This window comes from Vombatus ursinus, unplaced genomic scaffold (genome assembly GCF_900497805.2).
Source record: "Vombatus ursinus unplaced genomic scaffold, bare-nosed wombat genome assembly UNPS02001419.1, whole genome shotgun sequence".
In the NCBI taxonomy this organism is placed as follows: Eukaryota; Metazoa; Chordata; class Mammalia; order Diprotodontia; family Vombatidae; genus Vombatus; species Vombatus ursinus.
Window position 1 is genome coordinate 356,553 of NW_020941197.1, and position 18,226 is coordinate 374,778.

General features: G+C 37.2%; 1 protein-coding gene across 1 annotated transcript in view; it reads right to left on the reverse strand.

The window, feature by feature from the left end:
- PTCHD1 (patched domain containing 1) overlaps positions 1-18,226 on the reverse strand; it is a 54,587-nt gene that overhangs the window by 14,188 nt on the left and 22,173 nt on the right. The window contains exon 2 of the mRNA XM_027868337.1: positions 2,896-3,556. Coding sequence (XP_027724138.1) covers positions 2,896-3,556 — 661 coding nt within the window. The remainder of the gene's footprint in view (positions 1-2,895; positions 3,557-18,226) is intronic.

Genomic DNA, 18,226 nt, shown 5'->3' on the forward strand with positions numbered 1-18,226 from the left:
ATTGTACTATATGTGAGCAGACAGATCTAACTTCAGTAGGCAGTGGTGGTAGCAGGGGCAGAATCTAATTCTGGTACCTTGCAATCCCACCAGCACGCCTATCATGAACCATAACACATAATGGAAAGTAATTTCCATTGCCACCACTACATACAGGGCATAAGGCATGCTAATGAGACAAGTTGCAGTGACTTTTTTTTTTTGCAGTGATTTTTTTCAGTCCACTAAAAATGCTGCTTCATCCATCATGATGGTATCAGATTCCAAATGACATTTTAATTTTGCCAAAGGAAATATTGAAATGGGGATGGGGGAAGCAAACACAATCTCTCTGACTCCTAGGTTCTCAGGAAAGTTACACTGAGCACTCTAGATCCTACAGCACACTTTCTTGATTACCAGATGGCTAAAGCATCCTATCAGACAATATTATTGGAAAAAACCCTGATGATATGAATGTTTCTATAGAATCTTAGAAATTACCTTAGACCTTAGAAATTATTTAAGCTGATCCAATCGAAATTAATCCAACACAAACATATATTAATTACCTATTATGTTCAAGACAAGAAACAAGTGTTACATGGTGGATAGAGAACTGGTCTCAAATCAGGAAGACCTGGGTTCATCTTCTACCTTTGACATACATGGGGTAAGTGATCGGACATGTCACTGAGCCTGTCAGTGTTCTAGGTTAGTCCTCAATCTTAGCTAGAAAGAGGGACCACTAAACTGTATGTGAAAATCCCCATGGGCCACATATTGACTTAGAAAACCACATATTAATATTATCTATGTTTCATTGTATTTTCATTTTATTTTCTAAAATATTTCCCAATTACATTTTAATCTGGTTTGGGTTTTTCTGAGGAGTGCTGTGGGCTGTATGTGGCCCATAGGCCGCAAGTTTGACATTATGTTCTAGAAGCAACTCTCTAAGATGCTATGGTGCAGATCTGTACAGGGAGAGGGAGTTATTTATACCAGTGAAATCATGAGATGGGAACCCATTCCTCTCCCTCACTCCTTCCCCATAATGTACAAAATACTCTACTAGGTACTGGAGATACAAAGATGAAATAATGCAGAGTTCTTGTCTTAAAGGAACTTATAGTCTAGTAGAGGGGTTATAACAGATACCCAAGTAACCATGAGCAAAATGTAATATGTCTGAGAATCAGTTGAAGGAACTGGAGACACTTTATTTTGAGAAGAGAAGTCCGAGGAGGGAAATGGTAGCTGTTTTCAAGTATATGAAGGACCATCATATGTAAGACAAATTAGATCCAACAGAATGTAAGCTACTTGAGGGCAAGGATGGTCCATTTTTGTCTTTGTACCCATAGTGCCTAGCATAGTACCTGGCACATAGTAGGTGCTTAATAAGTCCTGTTGATTGTTTGGTTGGTTATTTTGCTTGACTCTGAAGTACAAAACTAAGAAGAATAGGTAAAAGTTACACAGATGTAGAATTCAAGTCAACATAAAGAAAAACCTCTTAATAGTTAGAGCTGTCCAAAAGTGGACTGGGTTGCCTTGGGTCTTGGGAGTCACTGAAATCCTTATTAAGAAAGGTCTTAAAGCAGGGTCTCTTTTACAGGGATGTTATATAGGGAATACTTACTTAAGTATACATTAGATAGTCTTTAAGGACATTTCCACTACAATCATGGATCTCGTAAGAGGTATAAGGCATGTCCTTAAAAATTTGACTAGGTAGAGATCATTTTTAGCTGGAGGAAGTGGGGGAAGGATCAGGGATGGTTTCATGAAAAACTTAAGCCTCAAAGGGAAGAATTGTAATAAGTGGATATATGTATTTCTATAGGGGTAGGGGAGTAAAGGAGAAATCAGTTCAAGGCAAGGGAGAAAGCATGAGCAAAGGCATGTAGATACGAAAGGCATGAGGGATGAAGAATTGCCTAATTTGGGTGAAATAAAACTTGAAATGTAGGTGAGAATCAGTTTGTAGAGAACCTTGACTACCAGGATAACTAATTTAGACTGTATTTGCTACGTAAATAGGCTGTCACTGAAAATTTCTGAGTAAAGAAATGCAATCCTATTGCTGAGTAGCCAGAACTAAAACCCATATCATCTGATTGCTAGCCCAAGACCCTTCCACTAGATCACACCATTTCTTGTGGAGGTCAAGTGCCAGACACATTTCTGAGTAAATGGAATTGATCCCAGTGCATCATTGAACTCTGCTTGGAAATACCTGCTGCCTTCAGGAATGAATAAACTCTGAATGTACTGTCACTATAATATATTTGAATTGGTTAATAAAGAGGATCAGAATTATAACACCATCTTGAATTTATTTAGCACTTTTAATTTTCAAAGCATTTTTACATCTACCATCTCATTTTATCTGACTTTATAACAACTTTGTGAGTCAAAAAGGAAAATATTATTTCCCCTCATTTTATAAATGGGGAACTTGAAGCATAGGACAGTTTAGTTTTTTTCTGAATGTTAAACAATCAATAGGGGCAAGGCAAGATTAAAATTTGGGTCTGTTAACTCCTACCTTGAGGTTCCTTCTACTAGACTTTGTTTTTTCAGCCAAAGATAAGGTTTATTAGAACATCTGTCATATTGGGCAGACTGTTAAGGAATCTAAGCATTTGTATTGCTAATGCAAGTGGGCCAGATTTTAAGAATCTGAGCTCTACTAAACTTCTTATTGAGTATAACTAATATGTGATATAACTGAAATATCCTGGGCACATGAGCAAAATTAGGTTGCTTCATATGAAAAGGAGACTTGAGATGAAAACTCACATATACACACACACACTCTCTCTCTCTCCCTCTGCAACTGTCACTCCTTAAAGAACCTATTCACAACCAACATGAGAAGGATAAAGAGAAAGAAAGAACTATAATTACCTAGCATGACGAAGGGGACTCCCAGGAAGGTGGAATTATATTTCCCACCAGTCAGATTGATGATCCCAGCTGCAGTTAGTGTGGCCAGGCTTACTGTGACCAATCCAAGGAGGCCGAGCCAGGGTTTGCTGCGGACACAGTCCTGCATGGAGCAACAGAGGACAGCCATGGTGACCATTAGGACCAGGCTCGTGATCAGGTAACGTTCAGATACGCGGCTGGTCTTCTGAAAGTCTTCCCTCAGTGTCGAGGATGTGTATGGGTACATTTTGATTTTCCCATTAGATTTCTGGAAAAGTTTGACTGTGTCACAAAAGTTGGACTCCCACCTCTCTGCCACCATGTCATTTAGAGAGTTGAGTGTTTGCAGATAGTAAGTGAGCTGGACAGCTTGTGCGGATTTGACCTGATCTTTGCTGTGCACGGTGACACCACCCAGCTGGTGTCCATTATACACTTCCCTCCCATCTTTTAAGTGAGTGATGGGATATGTGATTGCAAAATTGGTCCGGTTTGTGGCACGAGCAGCCTTTAATTCTTCCAGGACATGCACTATGTCATCCACTATGCAAGTCTTGTCATTATTCAGGATACATATATGAGCGAATGTATAATTAAAACCAGGTCTTTGTACTTGCATCCTGGTCACAGCAGAGTGCAACTATGGGGAAAAAAGAATAGTCATTATTGATTATCAAAGTTTATATCACAACAGGCATGAAGACATTAGCTTTGCTGACTCAGTCTTTATTTATTTTTTGTTTACCCTTTTGGTTTAAGTGAAAACAAGTTCTGGTTAATGCTTTGATATAAAACCAGAAGACTGTAGTAATAATACAAAGTATGCCTTAAATAATGGTGTGGTTCCCCAAATGTACTTTACTCATATCTCAATTAGGTTTTGATTTATAGAAATGGCATATCCACCACTCTTCAATCTCCCTCTAGTATAAAAATAGTCTAGTGAGCTACAGTGCTTCATTTTCAAATGACCAGCTAAAAGTGCAAAGGACTTCCGTAGATCAGTCCCTTACAGGCAATTTACAGATAACCAGAATGGCTAAACGATCAGCTCATCAGCTTAAATCATTTTAGATCATAAAGGTAATGAAATGTTCACTTCGTTGCTAGTACAATTCACAGTCTGTTTTTAATGTCTGGGCATGTGAAAGGGGGCTATAGAGATAATAGCTTTAAATGTTACTAAGCATCAGGGAACACTGGCATCATTCAAAAGCCACGTTAGTGATGATGTGTCTAATATTTAAATAAACTCTCAGTGTCCAAGATTTCACTGTACTTCACCACAGTGTCCCAGAAACAAAGTTACACATATAGACTCATTTATGTAGAGCAGAAAGGGACTTTTAGAGGTCATTTAGCCTTTTTACAAATAAGTAAACTGAGTCCTGGAGAGGTTTTTTTTTCATGCCTCCCACTCCTATGTCTCCTTCCAATAGCACATAAGCTCCTTAAGGTTAGAAATGATTTTATTTTTGTCTTTGTGTTGCCAGTCTTAGCACAGTGCCTAGCATATAATAGGCACTGATTAGATGCTAGCTAGAGGCCGCTAGATGGCGCCACAGTGCATAGAGTGCCTGGCCTGGGGTCAGGAAGAAGTTCATATCTGGCCTCAGACACTTACTAGCTGTGTGACCCTGGGCAAGTCACTTAATCCTGCTTGCCTCAGTTTCCTCATCTGTAAAATAAACTGGAGAAGGAAAGGGCAAACCACTTTAGTATCTTTGCCAAGAAAACCCCGAATTGAATCACGAAGAGTCAGATGTGACTGAAAACAACTGAACAACAAAGATGGTAGTTGAACTGAATTGCCCAAGGTCACACATGGATTAAGTCATACAGCCAACATACAAATCCAGGTCTTTTGCCTTCGTTTCTAGGGCTTTTTCTACTAGAGCATGCATGATGGCTTTAAGGTTGCTGACTGCAAAAATTTCTGAATTTGAACTCTCATGACTCTACCTCTAAATTCTGTAAAGGTTCAAGTTCAAACTCATATTCCTTGATACACTGATTACATGTAGGAAAAAATTGCAAAGAAAAAGATGGTACTTGGTCTGTGCTTACAAAGGCACGACTTACATAACTCTTCTTATAGAATTGATCAGCCAGTTAACTCAAGGAAACCAGAAGTCTGAATCCTTTTTACTGATTTGTTTAAAGGAATTTTCAGTTGTTTTGCCATAAAGTTTGAATGTGTAAAGCGTTGTGTTAGCCATTGTAAGGGAAGAAAAGATGTGATACACACAAAGAGCTTGAAATGTAGTGCTTTGTAAAGTTCCAAATTGACTTTTGAAATAAATGATTTTTAAACCCACAATGAGATATGTGATTAACTGTTTAGAGTAAAAAAAAAAGAAAGTAAAAACTGGAAAATCTTGTTCGTGCCATCTGTAATTAGACTTGTAAGATCAGCACCTAGAAATTTACTTGTTGTTGAGTTGTGTCAGTCGCGTTCTTCTCTCCATAACCCCATTTGGGGTTTTCTTGGCCAAGATACTGGAATGGTTTACCATTTCCTCTCCAGTTCATTTTATAGATGAGAAACTGAAGCAAACAGGATTAAGTGACTTGCCCAGGGTCACACAGCTAGTAAATGTCTGAGGCTGGATTTGAACACAGGTCTTCTTGTCTCTGGGCCCAATGCACTACTTAGCTGCCGAGTTAGTCTTATGAAAGGTACACTAACTTTTACTGGATGTCAATTTTCAACATATGTATTTCACAGGATCACAGACTGAGTCCAGTCCTCTCTACAACATAATCAGACAAGTGGTCATCTAGCCTCTGTTTGAAGATGTTCACTGTATGGAAACCTATCATCTCTTGGGGCTTTTGGATAGCTCTTTTGGGAAGTTCTTTACATTGAGCTAGAATCTGCCTGTTTCCACCTTCCACGCCTCGTTCCTAACTCTGCCTTCTAGAGCTGTGCAGAACAAACCCAATCACATAGGTATGAGACAGCCTTTAAATACTTAAAGTTACTGGTTTAGCTCTGGAAGGGACCTTAGAAGTTATCTAACCACTCATTTTATAGGTGAGCAAATGGAGTTCCACAGAGGTGACGTCAATTGCCCCAGGTCATACCAGTGGAAGAAGCAGGTCCTTTGGCTCCAAATACTATACTCTTTACAATGCTACTTGATGATTATCATCATACCCTTCCCTCCCCTTCTCCTCACCCTACCAAATCTCCTCTTCTCCAAGCCAAACAGCTTACATTCCAGAGATACTTCCTCATTCAGCTTTATCTCATGGCCTTTCACCATCCTGGTTGCTTTCCTCTAGATGTTTTCCAGCTTATTAATGTCCTTCCTAAAATGTTTTAATCCAATCTGAAAACAATACTCCAGATCTGGTCTGACTGTATCAGTTCCATTTTAGCCTTGGTGTCCAGACCAGAGTAGATATTTAAGTTTGTTGAACCAAATTAATTTCTCTTTTAAAAGGGCATGTGGCAGTCACTGTCTCACTAAAATAGCAACAGAAAGATGTTTAATGTGTAAACTAAAGTGCAAAATCTGCACAGTTGAGAATATTGTATAATATTTTAGTGTTTTGTGCTCTGGGACTTTTAAGAACAAATTCCCCCTGCCCCTTATATCCTGGCTTGGCAGTTTGGGAAGAAAGTTTGCTTTATGTATAGATGTGTATATAAGTGTGACATTTATAATCCCCTTTCAAAAAGTCCAGGAGGCAGAAGTTGCCAAGGTTTATGCCAGCCTATATGAAACCTGGAGCTATGAATGTTAGTACCTGTTCCTCCACGCTACTTGGCCCATGATACTAGGTTCCTATGTTCATGAGAGCTACACTGGTATATTATATTGGATTAGAATTCCACACTCCCCCAAATTTCACAGTGGTATGTCCTCCTTACCCCTCTTCAAAATGAACTAGGAGACTATTTCTTACAGAAGTCTAACCATATGCTAAATTTTTGTTTGGATGCTTTTGGATTAGCGATGAGCAAAATGTCTTAAATGTTTTTAAGCTGTGAAAGTGTATTTATATCCCATCTTCTGCAACTCAGAAAAATGACTGGGTGGATTTTCATTAAAAATAAAAACAACACACACACACACACACACACACACACACAAAACCCCTTCCAAAATATTAAAAGCTATTTTGGGGGCAGAGAATAATAAAAGCAAATTTAAGGAAAAAAATTTTGGTGGGAAGTAAAAGAGAGAATTCTGGAGATGAGAAGTGACAGTAGAAAAGCTGAAGAAGGAGAGTATGACTGATAGCACAAATGTAAATATTCGGTGTGTCTTTTTTTTTGTGTGACCATAAATAGTAATAATAAGATGATAAGCCATAGGTTTGAAATCCATTACAGCATGGGAACTTTTCCCATTAATTCTCTGGGGCTATAAGGATGTCCTGGGGAAGAGGACAAATTTAAAATGCTTAGTGACATACATATCTTAGATAGATACTGATGAATAGGTAACTATGATTTATAGGACCACATGTTTGGGAAAATAAGCAATATTTTAACTTCACCACCATGGGTCCATGCTAGTTCATAGAAAGTAAACTCAATACATGAGAATGGCAGATCTCTCTGAAGTCAGTAAGAGAGGCCTCTACTTTTTTAGTAAAAAAAAAAAATACAGCCATTTTGAATTTCTCACAGAGAGATGGGTAGATCATATGTCATTCTTGCTAGTGGGTGGCAGGGAAAGCAATCACAGAAGGGCTGGTTTCTTAGGCCACCTAGCAAGGGAGGTGACAATGGTCAGATTTACCTGTAATAGCTGCAGCTTTATTGTGTGAGAAGAAGAAGGGATGATATGATAAAGACATGAAAAAGAGAAGGCAGATGAAAATCCTGTTTTCTGAAAAGGAGCAGTTATGCTGTTTGAGTATTACATTGTGAATTAGTTGCTTAAAAAGAAAAGTGTTCACTTTGCACATATAGTAAACTTTTTATCATGTATACAAACATAGTAGAGAAGCAGTAGACATACTTCAAAAATAATTTGTTTGGTTTTGGGAATGCAATAAATAACATATTTTCCTAATGGTGCTTTCTTTACTTGAGAAGATAAAGTTAATGAGCATTTCTTGAGCCAGAGTGGCCTTGAAGTATGCTTATTGCTAAGAGAAGAGAATCTGAGAGGGAAAACAAAAAAACAAAAACCATCATTGTGGATAGTCCATTTATTGGATGAGTTTTTTGCCATAAAGGGCACTGAACCCAGTTAAAGAAGCAACCCTTGAATTCTCTCGCTGAACTCTATTCATAGAAGTGGGGGAAAAAGAAGAAAAACAGAAAAAGGAAAACTTCATAAAGTAGGATAGGTCATAAAAACACTTTAGAAAAATATGAGTTAAACATGAGAAAAAATTGTGTCATATTTTTCCTTTAGTCATAGAAAAACAAATGTGCACACTGGTGGACATCTCTTCCCTGTTCTAATGAATATGGCTAGCTTTAATAGGTCTTAACTTATGTGAGAGGCAGAGTGGCATTGTGGAAAGACTGTCAGAGGATGTGGATTCTAATCTTGGTTTTGCTACTTACTATTTGCGTGACATTGAGCTGGCTACTTATGTCTCCATCTCTCAGTTTCTTCATCTGTAAAATGAGGGGTTTGAGACTAGATGGTCTGCGTTCCCTTTAGCTCTGTATCTATAATTCTATGATCTGGACCTTACTTTCCTCACTTATAAAAAACAAAAATCACACGGAGTTGGAAAGGATAATCTCTTAGGTCATGTTCAGATCTGATATTTTATGACTTTATGGTCCTGGACCTTAATAAAGTACCAGTTCACCATGGGATCATAAGATCATAGAATTGGAGCTAAAATGGACCTTTCAGGTCATTGAAGCAAGTCCTCTCAGTTTACAAGTGAGGAAGCTGAGGCCCAGGTGAGGTGGAGTGATTTGCTCAACAAATAATAGTGAGCAGTAGGTCTTGGATTCAAACTCAGGTCTTTTTAACTCTCAAATCTACTGCTCATTCTGCTATATCTATAGATATAGATATACACATACACACATACACTGTGGGGTTGTATATATATACACACAGAGTGTATATGTTTGTTTGTTTGTTTGTTTTTTAAGCAATTGGGGTTAAGTGACTTGCCCAGGGTCACACAGCTAGTAAGTGTCAAGTGTTTGGTCTGAGGCCAGATTTAAACTCAGGTCCTCCTGACATCAGGGCCGGTGCTCTATCCACTGTGCCACCTAGCTGCCCCCACACAGAGTAAATATGAAGACAGTATATAGATAGATAAATATACACACATATTGTGGGTTTATGTATATATATACATATACATATACATATATAGATAAATATAAAATCTATATCTATAGATACAGGCACATATCTATATATACACATACACTGTGGGGTTTTAGGGTGCAAAACTAAGAAACAAGTGAAGATTGCTATTAAGTACTCTTCTATAGTTTCAAAAGTACCTTTCAAAATAGTAAATAGAAACATCTGAATGTTGCTTTTTTTCAGTTCATGAGGATAACATTTATTTAATTGTGTTATCACAACACACAGAGATAGAAGAAATATGGAGACAGAAGTAAGAATTTTAGGACACCCTGGTTCTGGGTTCACAGTATCGGATCTGAGCTCACATTTCCTTCATCATTAATATGTATGAGAATAGTACCAAGCTCTTCGTTATTTACAGTTGTGTTGTAAAATGAAGGAGTTGGACTAGACTAGACCTATAATTGGGGTTCTTACCCTTTTCTGGGTCATGAACCCATTTTGCAGACTGGTGAAGTCTATGGATCTCTTCTCAGAATGTTTTTAAATACACAAAACAAAATACATAGAATCATAAAGGAAACTGATTATATTGAAACAGGTTTTTCCCATTCATGTTTGCCCCCCACCCCCGACTCCTTCAGGATTCCTGGACTTCAGGTTAAGAATCCCTAAACTATAAGATCTCTCCTAGCACTATAGTCTCACAAATAATAGAAAGTAACCAAATATACATATCTCAAGATTAATTTATATCTGTTTGAGTTATATCAAGTTCTGATTTTTAAAAAAGATTGATAATAAATCCATTGGTGTGTAAAAACCAGAAAGGGGAGTATAGGTCAGTGTGGCTGACTAGATACACAGGATGAAAACAGTCATCATTTTCTGAAGCATTTCACATTCTGGGAAGCCACACACTGGTTCTTAATAAAGAAACACACACACACACACACACACACACACACACACACACACACTATCTCCTTCTGTCACAGAAGCTTGAAACAAAGCCAATATAGAGCAATATAGATGTAGTTAATACTGTTTGTGGCTACCCTTCACTACAGGTTAGATTCTAATTTCCTCTTTCCATCTCCCTGGCACACACAGATCTTCCTTTGAAAACAACAGGAGCCCCATACATAGGAGAGATAGGATGATGTTAGTGCTTTCCTTCAGCTATATGACATGAATGACTAATTTATGTGCATTCTGCATATCTCTACTAGTATCTTTCAGCCTTTTATTCCATGTAAATTTCTTCTAATTTTAATTTAAAAAGGAAAGAAATTATGTAGTTTCCATTCTAATTTTAAGTATTTGCTTTTCATTCCCAAATATCCTCCTTGAAGAGACACCTAATCTAAACATTTTTAAGTGCTTTCAAGGAATACTTATGTTTAATTATGGAATGAAAGAGAAACTGTTAGATTTTACTGAGTTAAAACCAGATTTCTATAAATAGTACAAATTATTTTGTATCAACAGGCACACAGTTGTTGATCATTCAATATTAACTTGCATGCTGTTTGCAACCATCATGGGAAAACACTTTGAGTTGGATGGGTTCATTTTCCTAAACTTCATAAAGTACAATAAATTCCCTCTGTTATGATCTGCCTTTGCATGATACTACTTTCACCTATTCTCTTTCCTTTTCTTTTATAGAAGTGCATTACATCAGGACTCTAATAGCCACAAGTCAGGGAATGCTTCCATGATTCATTTCTAGTGCAGCCAAAAAGCAAGTTAGTCATGCCTTACTTAATAGGTGAACAAAAATATAATACTGTCTTTAAACATTATATTTTCACATTATACTAAACTAAATTTGGGATGAAGTCAATTAAGGGAGTAACTATCAATTTCTTCCTTGACGTATCTGCTCCCTGTGTCCCTGAGTTCACTTTAGTGACAAAAAAAGTCACTACACTGGTTAGTGCTGTGGAAATAATGCAGTTTTGGGAGAGAGGATCAAGCTTATTTTAGCTGAGGTCCGTTGCATAATTTAAGAAGAAAAGAAAGAAAAACACAAAGTCCACTAATCTCAAATGGCAGTATTTTTATTGAAGATGAGGATGTTAAGAGGCAGGAAAAACCACCACCACACTGTAATTTTCCAGTCAATCTTAGTTTGACTTTGAAGCCCTGGATGAAGAAAAAAGCAGCTTTGGACTTGAAGGGAGTAAATTTGAGAAGGAAATAGAAGCCATGGATTGAAAGTAAATATGGAACTCTAATACTACTGTTTCCTGGCTACATAAGAATGGATAGTTTGAAAGCAAAAAGGAAACTAGTTGAGCATCAAGAAAAAAAAATGTGCTTCCTTTCAAATAAACAAGGACAAATTTAACCTGGTCTAGTTTCTGTCGTTGCTGTTGTTGTTGGGGCCGCTAGGTAGTGTGGTGGATAGAGTGTCAGGCCCGGAGTCAAGAAGTCTCAACTTCTTGAGTTCAAACCTGGACTCAGACACTTATACCCGTATCTGAGTTCAAATGTGACCTCAGACATTTACTAGCTATGTGGTCTATTTGCTTCAGTTTTCTCATCTATAAAATGAGCCAGAGTAGGAAATGCAAACCACTCCAGGATCTTTGCCAAGAAAACCCCAAATGGGATCATGAAGAGTCAGACATGACTGAAAAATGACTGAACAACAACGAAACCCAGAACCCTGTAAATCTGAACTTACTGGCCAGAGCAGTTATTTTTAAGTTTATCCAATACTAAGTTTATCTCCAGGGTCAGAGTTAAGTCTTGTATTGCTGAGGGCTCTTATGAGTGATGTCTTGCCTGATAGTTTTAAAAGGTAACCAGCAGATTTTAATGAAATTTACAGACACAGCATCAAATAGGGAAATGTCATAATTGAGACTGCAAAATACTGAAGACAAGGGCATCACAGACAGGTGCTATACTGGAAATTTGTTAGGAAATATATAAGCAACTATGCTAGAGATTGCAGAAATCAATGCTGAGTTGACATTAGAAAATAATAATGCTTAAAGAGACATTGAGAAATTAAGTTATAGGTAGGGCATGCTTTTCTTTCAAGTGAAAACTACAAAGAGCCAGTGAAGACACCCTGAACCCAAATGGATCTCCTGATCCTTCCTTAAATGTATCCTTTATCTTGAGGGTGGTTTTTTTTTTTTAAGTGATGTTGATGCCTGGATGGTTGCCTGTCCTGCTTCAGATTTCTCCCCATTCCTGTCCACTCAGTTGTCAAGTTGATCTTCTTAAAGCAGAGGTCTGACTATATTACCCTCTGATTAAAAAAACTCCAGAGGCTCCCTATTACCTCTAGGATCAGATATAAAACCCCCTATTTGATATTTAAGAGCCCTTCATCACTTGCCCCTTTCCTACTTTTCCAGTCTTCTTATCCCTTTTTTGCTCCACATACTCTATGATCCAGTGAGGTTGGCCGCTTTGCTCTTCCAACTCTGGACATTTTTACTGGCTTGTCCCTTAAGCCTGAGATTCTACTTCTCCTCTTCTGTATCTATTGGCTTTCCTGGCTTCCTTCAAGTTCCAGCTAAACTTCTGCCTTTTACAAAATGTCTTTCCCCTTTAATTCTAGTGCTTTTCCTCTATTGATTATCTCTAATCCATCCTCTATATATCTTGTTTGTACATGGTTGTTTACATGGTGCTTCCCGCATTAGACTGTGAATGCCTTAACAGCAGGGACAGTTTTTGCCTTTCCTTGTATTTTCAGAGCTTAGCACAATGCCTGGCACATAGTAGGTGCTTAATAAATGTTTGTGGACTTGACTGAATGCTACTAGAAATCAAGAGTAACTGGTTGGGGCCCAAGAGATAACCTGAATGGCAGCACTGTTTGGTGCTCATAACAGATCTTGGAATGCAATACATATCTTATTGTTTTTCATTGTTTATGAGTCATGGTATGATTTTCATTGGTGTTACCTATGGAGGCTCTTGTTTTATTGCGTATTAAATTGCATGCTACTTAAAATTTAGAGCACAGTATAACTCCCAACATCAAGGTCACACAACCTTTTCAAAACAGCCTGGAGAAATTCCTATGATGGCAGGATGCAACAGAACGGTTGTTTGACTGTGCTGAACTACTTTTAAAAAATTCTTTATTATTAGAGATAACTTTTTGGGTAGGAGAAGGGGGAGGGCTATATTTAGAAATGAAGGTGTTGTAAATACAAAAGATAACAAATTTTTTTGAAAATATTTGCTGAATTGAACTTTTGACATAAGGAAAGGCAGCATTATCTTGAGTATGACTGAGTCACAAAATCTAAGAGTTGGAAGGGACTTCAGAGATCTAGTTTGACCTGTATCTGAACAGGAATTCATTCAAAAGTAGCAATTCCCAGCCCCAGATCTTCTAGGCTTTACTTGAAGACTACCAATGAGGGGGAACCCACTGCCATCCAGAACAATTCATTCCACTTTTGGACTGGTTTTTTCGGCCTCTTTTGGTAGCCCCAGTGGTTAGCATAGTGCCTGGTACATAACAGGTACATAATAAATGTTTATTGACTATTTATATGACTGATTAAATATTTTGTAAAATTCCATTGTTCTAATTGTTATATTCTTGAAGTTCTAATTGTTAAGGAGTTTTTCCCGACATCAAACCCAAATCTACCTCCATCACTTCATCCCCTTCCTACTAGTTCTGTCTTCTGGGACCAAGTGGAACTGGTCTACCATATCTTCCATGTGACAGCTCTTCAGACCCTTAAAGGGAGTCATTATATTCCCCCAAGTGTTATCTTCTTTAGGCTTAATATTTCTAATTCACTCAGCTAGTTCTCATAAGGTATCTTTTACCATTGTGGTCACCCTTCACTTTACTCTCCAGCTCAAGGTCCTTAACTAAAATGTGAATCTTAGAACTGAACAGGATATTCTAGATGTGTTCTAACCAGGGTATAAGACAGCAGGACTATAACCTTCCAGTCTAAGATATTATACCTCTCTTAATTTACAATTGCATTCACTTTCTCAACTAACATAGCACATAATTCACTTAAATTGGTCACACAGTCCATTAAAACTCCTAGATTTTTTTTTCAGAAGTGCTAACTAGGCACTCCTTTCTCATCTTTTAAATTTGGCTTTTTGAAACCAAAAATGACTTTGCATTTATCTCTATTACATTTCAGCTTACTAGACATAGCTCAATGTTCCAGCTTGGCATAATCTTTTTAGATCCTATCATCTGACACATTACCTAGTTTTCCTTTTCTTGAGTCATTGGAAAATCCAACAAATATACCATCTGTAGTGTTATTCAACGTTAAAGAATACAGAGCAAAGGACAATTCCCTCATATACTCTACTAAAGATAATCTTTAGTTGACATACTTCCATTAAGACTACTCTTTGGATCTGATCATTAGACCAGTCCCAAGACCATCTAATTGCTAAAACATAAGCAAACTGTATCTCTACACCATTCCCTTACACACAATATATACACACATACATGCACACATGCACACACATTCCAGATCTGTTATTCATTGTTGTAGGGAACTTTCAGCAGGAAACAAACTCTTTACTAGCATAGTTCTAAAACCATTCTGCAACGTTCTCAGCTGGGCTTAGAGAGTTACTTGGGGGTGGCAAGATGTTGGATAAATTGCCTAGAATCATAGAATAAGTACATGTCAGAGGTGAGAATCTTCCTGGCTCCAAGGCTGGATCTCTATGCACTATTTCATTCTACCTCTGACAGTATATGAACCCTGCTAAAAATGAAATGAGTTTAGTCCATCATGACATCTTCTTGAATACTCAATTTCATCTCTCAGTGTTAACCATTTGATTTTCCCAAATGCTCACTAACCATTCTTTTAGTAATATGTCAAAGAATTTTGCTAGGCTAGTTTTCTGTTTCCCGAACTCCTTATTTATTCCTCTTTCTGTCCAGGTAGTCTATAGTATACTCCAATGATAATGTGGTTTCTATTTTTGTCTCCATTTATCTTTACCCCAAAGCTCTTCATCATGTTTCCTTTCTTTGATTTCTGGATATTCTTACATGAATAAGTCTTCTTAAAATACAGTCCTTCTAGGAACTGTCCCTATTATCTTATTACCTACCATAAAGAGCTAAGAATACAATTTCAGTAATATTCTAGTCATGACTCCCATCCTACCAATTCTCAATGATTTCCAAGAAGTCAAATTTGCTTCCTTACATTCAGATCTCTAGTTAAGCTTGCTAAATATCCATATTTTATACATCTGTACAAACATAATAAGATGTCTGAGATTTTATCGCTAGATCCTTTCTTTTTCCTTTTTTGTTATGATACTATCTCTGGGATTTGAATTTGTAGATATACATGGGCATTTTTTAAAAAGCCTTTTTGATCAGATTCATAGGACTCCAGACAAATAAATCTTTACCATTTCTTGTTGGATGTATGTCTTCCCTGACCAAGAGTGCATAATTTAAAAAAAAAAAACTTTGGTTACCAATCTTATTTTAGGATACCACCTTCTTAACCAGTTGTTCATTTTCCATGTCTGTTTCTCTGCTCCAAAGATCCTGTCTTAAATTGCTAGCAGTGATGAAACAACTCCTAAGGTCTTCAATTTCTTTCCTGGGGCTGCATAATCTGTGGCAATACTTCCTAAATTTCTTGGGGTAATATCATTTGTTTCTATGTAAATCATCAAAAGAAGGCAATGTTCATCAAGTTTGATAAGTCTTAAGAACCTCTCCAAACTCTCTCTAAGGACAGCTAGGTGGCCTTAGAACCAGAAAGACTCATTATCGTGAGTTCAAATCCAGCCTCAGGTACTTATTGGCTGTGTGACCCTAGGGAAGTCACTTAACCTTGTTTGCCTCAGTTTCCTCATCTATAAAATGAGCTGAAGAAGGAAGTAGCAACCCACTCCAGTATCTCTGCCAAGAAAATCCCAAATAGGGTCATGGCGAGTTGGATATGACTGAAAAAAATAACTTACAAGAAGAAGCTCTCCACCTATCCCAGGTAAATGCCTAACAACAGACTTCTAATGAGCAGTCAACAAATAGTTATCTCAGACCCCATTCAGCAGGGAGCAAACAATCATTAATATTTGCCTTATCGTCTTCTAACCTTTATTGGGTATTCTGTTTCCTGATAGCACCTATGGAGCCACATCATCATTATTTGGAGTGCAAGTAGTTATTTTCTCTTCTTATATCTTTATGGAAAGAATCTTATACCTATTACTTATGTCCAAGTGTTCAGTTGCCTTTGAGCCTGACACAGTGGAAAGAACATTGGCTTTGGAGAAATCTCATCTTTGACACTTGCCACCTGTGTGACCTTGGGCCTCAGTTTCCTCAACTGTAAAATAGGGAGTTTGGATTTGTTTCCCTTCTATCTGTAGACCTATATTCTCTTTTTATTTTACATCCTTCCATTCTCCAACAGTTTGACAGAAACTAGGATTCACTTCTATTTCTTCAGATCCTCCTTATTTGTTTTTTACCTAGAAGACATTCCTCCTCCCAAAAATACTTTATTTTTTCTGATAACATGGAAGAAGGAGAGGTCTTTGTGGAGACCTTTTATGTTCTCTTCCTGGAGGGAGACCAGTCTGTACTTTGAGCACAGATAACAAATGCTTCCCTGTTGCAGAAGGATAAACCTTGCACAAACTCTAAACAAGTCATTGCACATTTATCCCTACTTTCCAAGCTTGGGAGTGAGATCCTTTGTTCTTTGTTATTCTTGTTAATCATGCTGAGAAATGTTTTTAAGACTTTCTCATGCAATTTGAGATATATGAAAACTTGGGACAAAATTAATTTATGTATCCAATTATTTGCTTATGAAAGCTAAGTGTTTATACTATTATCTTTATTCACTAAACAGACATTTAAAATACTTAATAATATGAACCATAAATATTTACAAAATGAGCAAAATGTTTTATTTCATGAGTTATTTTAGGGCAAATATGTAATGAAGCCTGGGCTTGAAAGCAATGAAAATGATCACTCATAACAGAATGAAATAAAAAGAAGCTCTACTTAATACTATCTTGACAGTTATTCTGAACGATGAAAGATGAACCTTACAAGTTTGAATATTTCACATAATTCAGAAAAGAATTTAGTGCAGTTTAAGTATTACCAATTAGAACATTTTTGAAGTTAAAGAATTCCTCACTAGCTCTTTTATTTTCTAGGCTCCTCAATAGTTCTTTTTGGTCATTCAATAAACATTATTAAGCACTTTCTATGTGCAGAGCACCATGCAAGGTAGTATCATTGGATTTAAGGCTGGAAAGAATCTTGCAGATCATCATGTTTAGAGATATGGTCCATTCCCTCATGGAGCTTACGTATTGTAGAAGGACAAGGCACTAATACAGATGACTATAATACATAACATGACACCATATTTGCATTATAGAGTTACAAAATGAAGTGCTATATGAAGTCTATGAAGGAAAGTAGTTACCAATTGGGGAATTCAGAGAAAACTTTATGGTGAATATGACATGAATGAAGTTTAAAGAAAGGTAGGGATTGAATGAGCAAGGACTTATTCCAGACTAATGGAAGAGTGTGAACATAGACTATGGAAAAGGAAGTTCCAAGGACAGAAAAAAGACCAATTTAGAGAAAACATAGTACATGTGAAGGGTAATACAACATAAAATTGGAAAGGGAGGGTGTCACTAGATTGTGGAGGGCCCTGGATAAATACATGGTTCTGAATTTTACTTGGGAAATGGGATAGCAATGGAAGTTTTCTGAGCATAGGAGTTATATGAACAGCTGTTGTTGTTCAGTCTTTTCACTCATGTCCAACTCTTTGAGACCACATTTGGGGTTTTGCTGGCAAAGATACTGGAGTGGTTTGCCAGTTCCTTCTCTGGTTCATTTTACAGATGAGGAAACTGAGGCAAACAGGGTGAAGTGACTTGCCCAAGATCACGTAGCTAGTAAGTGTCTGAGGCCAGATTTGAATTCAAGTCTTCCTGACTGCAGGCTGGCTATCTATCTATCTATCTATCTATCTATCTATCTATCTATCTATCTATCTATCTAT